The 9,409-nt window shown below is 52.0% G+C and overlaps 1 protein-coding gene across 1 annotated transcript; it reads right to left on the bottom strand.

Moving 5' to 3' along the window:
* Positions 1 to 3,475: 3,475 nt before the first annotated feature.
* On the bottom strand, positions 3,476 to 6,961 carry RABIF (RAB interacting factor). Its single transcript, XM_068419300.1, has 2 exons — positions 6,782 to 6,961; positions 3,476 to 6,678 (listed from the first exon to the last, which is right to left on the bottom strand). Exons 1-2 carry the CDS (start codon positions 6,959 to 6,961, stop codon positions 6,439 to 6,441), a joined length of 420 nt encoding a protein of 139 aa, XP_068275401.1. The 3' UTR covers positions 3,476 to 6,438.
* Positions 6,962 to 9,409: the final 2,448 nt, after the last annotated feature.

Below are 9,409 nucleotides of genomic sequence, written 5' to 3' on the forward strand. Positions count from 1 at the left end.
CGATCAAGGGATACATCCTCTGCCACGAGCTGTTTCCACCTGTGTAGCGCTCTCATTTGGACACACAGTACTTAAAAAGCTGAACTGCAGCAAACCTGAGGTTGGACTGTGCCGCTCTGGATTAAGTTTTAGGAAAGATGCAAGAAACTCTCTTTCAAGAGCCTGTTTCCCCCTCTCAGGAGATTGAAGCGTTATCTCAGTGACCCAGGAATCTGCTCACTCTTCCTCAGTGATTGCATTTAGGGAGCAAAGCACTTGATTTTTACTCTCGGCATGGTCAGATAATTTTCAGACACCAGTGCACTTCCTCCGAAGGACACTCCTACGGAGATAGCCCTGGCTTCTCTCACTCACCTGGGGGGTGCAGCCCCCCAGATCACTAACTCATCTGGATTGCCAGGCTACAATCTCCCTCTTCTCTACCCTCACTGACACAAAAAGGTCCAGCTGCACTTCTAAGAAACCTGCACTTTAAGCACCTGGCTGACTTGCAACTCAGCACGAAAGTATTTATGCTGAAATGCGTAACAGAAATTATTGGTTAAAAGGAGCATAAAGCTGGCTTTTACCAAAGCCCTCATTTTCTCTTTGCACTTTTATGGCAAGTTCCACTCATTTGCTGTGGTTTCCTTCTGTGTCCCCCAGCAGCTGCAAAACGCTCAGTGGTTTTAGGCAAAATACTTGGTGGTTTAGAGTTCCTTTGATTCTAGGGTTTGGCCTTTACTAACCTGGCTTTGCGGGAGGCAGCCAAGCGTCTCCCTGCTCTATTTGTTGAAGGACCCCGAGGCTATTTCCTCTCTATTGTTTTCTTTCCTCCTACTTTTCTTGTTCCTGCCAAGGAACGCCAAGGGAGCGGTAATGCCAGGCACATAAAATGACCTTCAGAGAATATTCATAACACATTTCAGATATCCCTCTTCTCCAAACACCCACACATTGTAGAAGCTGCCCGTGCTGATAGGGCAGTATCTGTTCACAGTGTAACAGTTCTGCTCTGGAGTTGTCCTGCTTTGGCCTAAACCAGACCAGTTTTCCTTTCAGTGATTTTTCCTTTCAGCTCAGTCCCTTCTAAGTAACTGCACTCTCTGAAGCTACCTGCATGTTCTGCAGACAGTGTCTGCTTCCAGGGCTGATAACGCTCAAAGTTTGTAGTTATCGCTGAGGCACCAGTAGGGATGTTGTGCAGAAAGGCTCTTTGCTTATTCCTACAGAAACCAAGGTCACTGCTAAATTCCTCCCCAATTACGAGTGAAGAGCTGAAGGGGGGTCGCACCTGCAGGGAGGAGCGGACAGGGCAGGTGACCCAAAATTGACCAACGAGGTATTGCATCCCATACACGTCATTCTCAGTATAGAGCGGGGGGATCACGAGGGTCTCACCCCCTTCTGCTCTGGCCAGTGTCCCAAGAGGACTCTGTCCGTTTTCCTGCTGCCCCCGATCCTGATCTGAGCATCCCTGAATCCAGTTCCCGTCCATCACTGGGCCCAGTCTGGGCCTTCCCAGAGCCTGCCCTGCAGTGCCAGGGGTGACGTGGCTGACATCGGGGGAGCTCAATCTTGGTTTTGTAAATATTTGTATATATTTAATTATTTCCATTATTATTATTATTATTATTCTCTTTTTCATTATTATAGTTTATTAAAACTGTTTTAACTTTCCAACCCATAAGTCTCTCTCCATTTTCTCTTTCCCTTCCGCTTCTGGGGGGTGGTGAGGGTTAATAGAGAGCGTCTGCCACCGGTTTAACAGCCAGGTCAGCTTTAAACCATGACAGCAGTGCTGGTGGCTTAGGGAAATACGCAAGGCAAGATCTGTAGGAAATGTAATGCCAAAAATACCTCTCCTAGCAAAACTGGCCTTGTTTTTATCAATCCACAGCAATTTTCTGAACTCTGCTGAGCTCCTCATCTCCATACATGGTGGCAGCAGGTTCTGCAGACGCACAGAGCTGCAGGTATTGCAAAGATCCAACCTCAAGCCCTCCTGGCTGCCTACACCATGACTAGCCCAACAGCAGAGCTCTAGAACACAGCAGGGAGGCGAAGTCCTCCAAGCTATTACTTCAAAGCCCATATTGTCCTAACTGCTCTGCCAAAGATATCCTCTGTTAAGAGATGAGCAATCATGGGGAGACCTTGGGTGTTGTCAGGCCCAGAAACCAAGACATTTCTGCTGACTTGCAGAACTGGGGAAAGAGGGAGCCCTGAATTCCAGTCCCTGCTCCAAGCACCACTTACCTATTTCAGTGAAATGCACTTAATTTAGGGAAGGAAGAGTGTGAATGTGACCTCTTGGCAAAGGATGACTTGTTGCAGTTACCCGGGACAGCTCAGCTGTTCTCACAGCCTCCTGCTGCCAAAAATGGGAAGACCTGCACCTTGCCATTGCCTCCTGGTTATCTCATGTGGGCTGCAGAGCTCAAACTCCCATGTTTCAACCCAGCAGCCCAAGAAAAGCAGCTTTACACTAAGTTAGCAAATCAAACAGTCTCAGCAAAGGGTTCAGCAGCTGGCTTGAGAGGTGTGGGTGGGAAGGGAGCAGAGGTGAAGTTACACAAGGTGTCAACGTCAGCCTAAGCCCAGACCATGGTTTTGGGGCTGTGAACCAGTTTCAATACCTGAGCCAGAGTGGAGCAAGATTTGTTTTTACTCATCCTAAATGCATTTATATTTATGGTATATAAATACCTAACCAGTACAAACAGGCATGCCTTCAATTCAGATTGGGAAGCAATTAGACAAGATTGTCATTAGTTGCCCCCACCCAAAGGCAGCGCTGAGGCAAGGCCCCAAGTGCCCGAAGTTCTGTGTCCTGCCCTGCACAGTCCCCACCCACCTCGCTGGTGGGATCAGCCAGCGTGAGGGAAGAAGGTTTGTTACTACTCCCTCTCTTGGCAGTGCTACAGCTGATCTCTTCTCCCTGGGATCCAGGGACAGGACACGTGGGAATGGTTCAAAGCTGCCGCAAGGGAGGTTCAGGCTGGACGTTAGGAAGCATTTCTTTACTGAGAGGGTGGTCAAACACTGGAACAGGCTTCCTGGAGAGGTGGTCGATGCCCCAAGCCTGTCAGTGCTTAAGAGGCATTTGGACAATGCCCTTAACAACATGCTTTAACTTTTGGTCAGCCCTGGAGTGGTCAGGCGTTGGACTAAATGATCATTGTAGGTCCCTTCCAACTGCACCATTCTATTGCATTCTATTAACACAGAATGGGTCTTACGAGTAAAGCCTATGCAGCTATTTATGTAGAAGAATCCATTTTCAAATTAATTTAAAAGCGACCTGCACGTGGAAATAAGGGTTACTGCTCTGTCTCGTTGTCAGTGACAAAGATGGGCTGCAAGATGAGCATTGACAGGTCTTGTGTAAGCGCTTCCCATACCTGAACGTATGGGTTCTTCTCTTTTTGTAGAAGTTCCCGCAGGCAACTAGAAAACAGTTTTTCAACATGCTAGAGAAAAAGCAGTGAAACGATTATATTTGTCAGACTATCCAAATTTTTATTAGCTCTCATTAACACAAAAAAACCTGTTCAGTTTAATTAGCTGCTCCCAAATCTGATGTTGCATAAACACAGCAGACCTTCCCCCTGAGGCGAGGTTTGCTGACTGCAGACATTCTTCCTCTAAAGCTCAGCTAACATCACGGTGGAACTGCCTGGGTTCAGATTCCACAGTGATGCTGCCTTTTCCCTCTTCACCATATTTTCCCCCCCTCATAATCCTCACGTCACCTCTCGCAATACGAATTAGCCCAAGTGATGGGCTCCTGAGCATCAGCAGCCAAACCGCAGAGCTCTACTGCATGGCTGCCCCTTCACTGGCACCACGTCCCTGCCTCTGCTGCTTGGACTTCAAGGGTACCTCACGGCTTCTGCAAGCTGCAGGAAGCCAAGATCCTACCTGAGGTTGAAAGATCCCAAGATCTCATGGTACAAAAGTTTCCTCCCATGAATTCCCAAGAGACTGTACATTTTTTCTTAGCATTTCCACAATCTGTGTGATCCTGCTTCATATTTCAGAGTCAGGAGACGCAAACTTGGTCCCCTGGGAGATGTATCCATTCAGCACGTCTCCCCTCTCACACCGAAGGGCAGGAGGAGCTTTCATCAGTCACCACCACTGAGCAATGCCACACTGAAGTGGATCCAAATCACTGCAGTGCTGATGTGAAGCAGGCCTTCGACCTGAGGTCTCCCATCTCTCCGGGAAGCATTCTACTGACTGGGAACACCTCAGCTCCATCCCAGTGCCACCCACCGACTACTCCCCGATATCAGGAATCCACATGTACATTTTTTTTTTGAGAAGTGTCATTTACTCGGCGTTAATCAAGCTGATATCCACAAGCCTGTTCTGCACAGTGGTGTTTTCAAAATGAAACTACTGTGCAGCACATTTTATATTTTAGTAACATGGACTATAATCTAGGTATTACAGGTCAAAACACGTTCCCTAATAGACAACAATCTAAGTGAAAGCGTGAAATTAAAGTGACGTGATCCCACTATTTCTTTGTGCCTGTGCTGAACCCAGCTGAAGCTCTCCTGCCCTTCTAGGCACACTTCCTTGATGAACCTGTTCAGTTACCACGCTTAGGGCTGAACAAGGAGGGCAGGAGGAAAGCAGCACAGTTTTCATGTCAAATGCACACCTGACACAGTTAGCAAGGACACAGCACAAGACTCACTCCCTACCCAAGCGAGAGCCTTAGTCACCAGACTAGGGAGCTCGGCCTCTCTCCCTCCCGCTAATAAATCTTGACTGCTCACAGATGAGGTTTCTAACAGAGCAGCCCCAAAACAGCCAACAGCTTGGTTGTTCTACTTCTACATGAAGGCAGAGTCTCCAAATCTTAAAAATGCAGGTGCTGAAGCACTGGAAGAAAGGACTTGTTTCTCCCTCACACACTGTCATGATGCCTTTCTGGAAAATTTCCCTGAGGCTGTGCCTGCCTTACAGACTCCTGCCAGCAAGTGTTTTAGTAGAGGAGCGAGGAGAAAGTCTCTCCCACAGCCTCGTGACAGCAAAATCTTTTAAGTACAACCGATCTTGTTGGTGGCAAATACAACTTCATCACCCCAGCGCAGTGACAGTTGTGCCTTTACAGCTGCATTGGTACCAAAAGTGTTTATTAGCACGGCACACAGATACACCTCCCGCAGTAAGGCATGTCCTCGGCGACCCAGAACAATCACTGCAAAGCTGCTGTATTATTCATACAGGGGTTTGCAAATGGAGAATGCAACCTGGATCACAATTACCAAAAGATAAATACAGTGAGAACCACGGCTGCTGCAGCCTCCTTTAATTTTCAGTCAGCTTTGTGCCCATCTTTTAAAAGGCAGAGACCAAAACTGGACACAGTATCTCAGCATTGCTCCTACCAGCTGCTTTTACAGAAGAGAAATTCCTTCCCGACTTCTCTGTTTAATACACACACGGCTGCTTTGGCATTCTTCAGCACTGAGACACGCAGTCACTGGACACTGCCTGTCCAATGATTCAAATCCTTTTCAGGTTGGAATCTCTTCATTCTTGCTGCCTGGCAATACTATGATCTGGCACATTTTCTTTATTTGACGTTCTGTCAGCCTATGCCATCTGCAAACTCTACCTGTATCTTATTTTATTTCCAAGTACTCAGTTAATAAAACTGCATACAACGTTAGTTAAAATGCCTTACACACACTTTAGGTGCCATATTCTCTTACAGGTTACAGCTGTCAAGTCGGATGAGGTTTTAGAGAACCTAAATGTTAGGGTTTGGGGCAGGGAACGTTTCTTCTGAAAATCAACAGAAGATACAGCCTGAAACCCTGTAACAGCTTTGGCTGTAGTTCAGACAATTTAAGCTGCCACGATGATTCAATGCCGCAGTCCTGTCCTCCCCTCACCCTTGTGCCAGCACCCACATTTACACGGCTGTGTCACAAACCCCGCAGCCTGAAAGACATCTCAGCATGTCTGAAAAACAGCAGCCACACAAGGAAGAAGTGACAGAGAGCAGCCAGGAAGGCCCGGGGCCGCTTCTAGCAACAGCAGCAGATCAAGCTGTTTGGCGAAACTGTCACAGTGAGCTGTCCCTGCGGGTCACAGGGGACCCTCCCACCAGCGATGTCCTTCCCGCGTGGGCTCAGGGGGGATGCTGGCTGTGCCGGCGCTACGCTGCTTGGTCAGTCCGTGGATCTGGGCTGTGGGGTGGCCAGCTGGGCTGTAGTCAGTCAAGCCGTGGGGTAGGCAGGCTGTGGTCAGTCAGGCGTGGGGCAGCCGGGCCGTGGGCCACCAGCCGGCAAGGCCATGGGGTGGCCAGGCCGTGGTCAGTCTGCTGGGCCTTGGCTCAGTCTGTCGCTGTCAGGACGGCCACGCTGCGGGGCAGGCGAGCCCCGCACCCCAACCGCGTGTCTGGGCCCATCGCCCCCGTCCCCAGCGCCGGTGTCACTCGTGGGCCACGCGATCCAGCGCCACGTAGAAGCTGTCCTTGTCGTCGAGGCAGTGCCAGCCGATGGGCCCCGCCTCGCAGTCGGCGCACACCAGGAACTTCACGTTGCCCACGTCGCGGGTGAAGCCCACGTTCTCGAAGGAGAACATGTCGCGCACCAGCCAGTGCTCCCGCACCACGTCCCCGCCGCCGCCCGCCGCCGCCGCCGCCTTCTTCCTCATGGCGGGCAGGAGGAGCTGCGCGAGACACAGCGTCACCGCCCCGCCCGCAGGGGGCGCCCCGCCCGCCTTCCCGCCGCCCCCCTCAGCTCGCTCCCGCACCCCCGCCCCATCCCGGTACCTCACGGCGGGCGAAGGTGGCGGCGCCGGGCAGCAGCACGCGGGACCCGCAGCGCTGGCACAGCACCGCCTTCAGGTTCCGGCCCTGCGCGCACACCAGCTCGGCCGAGCCCGGTGCGGCGGCGGGAGAAGGAGGAGGAGGCGCTGCCCCCGGCTCCATCTCGGCGCAGGCCGTCGCCATGGCCGCGCAGGCGCGCTGGGTGCCGTCACCGCCCGGGCGGTGTCAGGCGGCGCCGTGCGCATGCGCGGGGCGGGAAGGCGGCAGCGCGTCCCCTCAGGGGCTCGGTGAGGGCCGCGGCCCGGCGACCGCCGCCCGCCGCTCCGGGGTTTAAATGGCCCCTGAGCTCCTGCCGGGCCGGCGGTGCCTGAGGTGACTCCCGTGGCTGGGGGGGTGCCCCCGGCTCGGCCCCGCCGGGGAGGCCCCTTGCTAAGGCGGGGGGGGCTGACAGAGCGTCCCGTGCCTGCTCTGCGGAGGGGAGGGCAGCGCGGGCGGAGCGCCAGCACGGTGTGGAGGGGCCCTGCGTGACACCCGGCTGTTCACGAGCCGGTAGTGAAGAGCTGACAGCACAAGGCTGTTGGCCTGCAGCTGGGCCCCGCAGGGACTGTCGCCTCCCGGGCAGCGCAGTCCGGAGACGCTCGGCTGCTGTTACAGCGGTCAGAGAAAGCAGAGCTCCGCTGGTGCTGGACAAAGGGAAACTGTCTCCCTGCTGCACATATTAGCATGATGTGAAGTAACATGTTTGTGGGGCTTCAGCTTGATTGTATTAAGCCTGCATGTACTAATTTCGGTGGTAACGCGATCAGTAAGGAGCAAGATCCTGGTCAGATGCAGGCAGAAAGTGAGCTCTCCACCCGGCCCGGGTGAGGTCCTTGCAGGTCGCAAGTCAAAAGCTCACAGTGTTGCATCAACACTTACCTCGGTGCCACTTGCTAGTCAAATTAGCTTGAGAAAATGCCTCCCTGGCCAGATCCATCGCCCATAGAACCCCGCTGAGTGCCACAACACTACACTGCCGCCTCCCAGCCCGTGGTCCACAACCGCTGCCGGGCGAGGGGGTGCTGAGCTGCGCTGGTTCTGGGCTGGTTGCTGGTGTGGTGTCTTTGCTACAGTCCTCTGGAACTTCCAATAAATAAAAACCTACCAATGGGATCTTTGGCCAATTCTTAACATTCGCAGGTGGGAGCGGTGTGGTGTTAAATATTCATGCTTAATTCTGCATTTTAGCATTTTCTCCTAGATTATTCATGAAGCACAGCGCTTCACTCCCACTGGTCGGTGAGAATCAATACCAGCTTCTTTCCAAGCAGAACATTTTGACCCTGTTTTACCTTCAACAGCAGCCTGTAATTTTTCTCATCTCCAGCTATGCACAGATGCAGATAATTATGAAGGTTTATGTTGTTCATTATCTAGCTGGAAATGCCAATTCCTCTTCAAACTCTTCAGTACATCTTGTCCCGGAAACGCAGTGCTGGGCTCTGCTGGCCATTGTCTGCTGTGCCCCTGTTCCGATGCTGGTGCTTCACTCTGCTGAGCTTCAGCAGAACCATGCACCAGCTGTGGGCTTTTCTCAGCAGTGGTCACTTCTGGAGCTGAATTCTCCCCAAGGCATTTGCAGGCTTGGTAGCCTGGAAACTCGCCCTCCACGTGCCCGTCTCCCTGCGAGTGTGAGAGGTGCACAGGGGTAAGACAGATCCACATATGAAATCTGGGTGCTTCCTCCTGAATACCGCACTCTCCCAAACGGGGCCTTTTAACTTTTTGGTTCCTCATGTACTTGCTGGCTAAAGAGTGACAGAGAAGTTCATCCTGAGGGAGATGTTTCAGGAGAGGCTATTTAACATCTAGAATAATGGGCGAGGTGTTTGCTAGGGGACCAGGCAGCAGGGAGAGCATTCGGTCATCAAAGGCTGCAGGGGCACAACACTGTCATTTGCCTTGAAATCAACAGACAGGTTTGGAGAGGTATTTTGTAGCTACACCATCGACAGATGAATTAATACCGGGCTCCGTTCACCCCATATTTCCATGGTGGACAAACAAGCTGTTATTTTTTGTACCTGCGGGCTCTGTTACAACAGTATTATCACAGTCTTTTCCTCATCTCTGCTGTCACACTCTTCTCAAGCAGATCTTGTAACAAATTCACCCCCAGTTAGCAAGTCATAAAATCACAGAATCGATTTGGTTGGAAAGGACCTTTAAGATTATGGAGTCCAACCATTAACCCAGCACTGCCAAGGCCACCACTAACCCATGGCCCTCAGCACCACATCTACACAGCTTTTAAATCCCTCCAGGGATGGGGACTCCACCACTGCCCTGGGCAGCCTGTTCCAGTGCTTGACAACCCTTTCGGGGAAGAAATTGTCCCTGATCTCCAATCTAAACCTCCCCTGGCACAACTTGAGGCTGTTTCCTCTCGTCCTATCGCTTGTTAACTGGGAGAAGAGACTGACCCCCACCTCGCTACACCCTCCTTTCAGGCAGTTGGAGAGAGCGAGAAGGTCTCCCCTCAGCCTCCTTTTCTCCAGGCTAAACACCCCCAGGTCCCTCAGCCGCTCCTCATCACACTTGTGCTCCAGCCCCTTCACCAGCTCCGTTGCCCTTCTCTGGACTCACTCCAGC

The sequence above is a fragment of the Nyctibius grandis genome, chromosome 27, assembly GCF_013368605.1.
Source record: "Nyctibius grandis isolate bNycGra1 chromosome 27, bNycGra1.pri, whole genome shotgun sequence".
Lineage (NCBI taxonomy): Eukaryota > Metazoa > Chordata > Aves > Nyctibiiformes > Nyctibiidae > Nyctibius > Nyctibius grandis.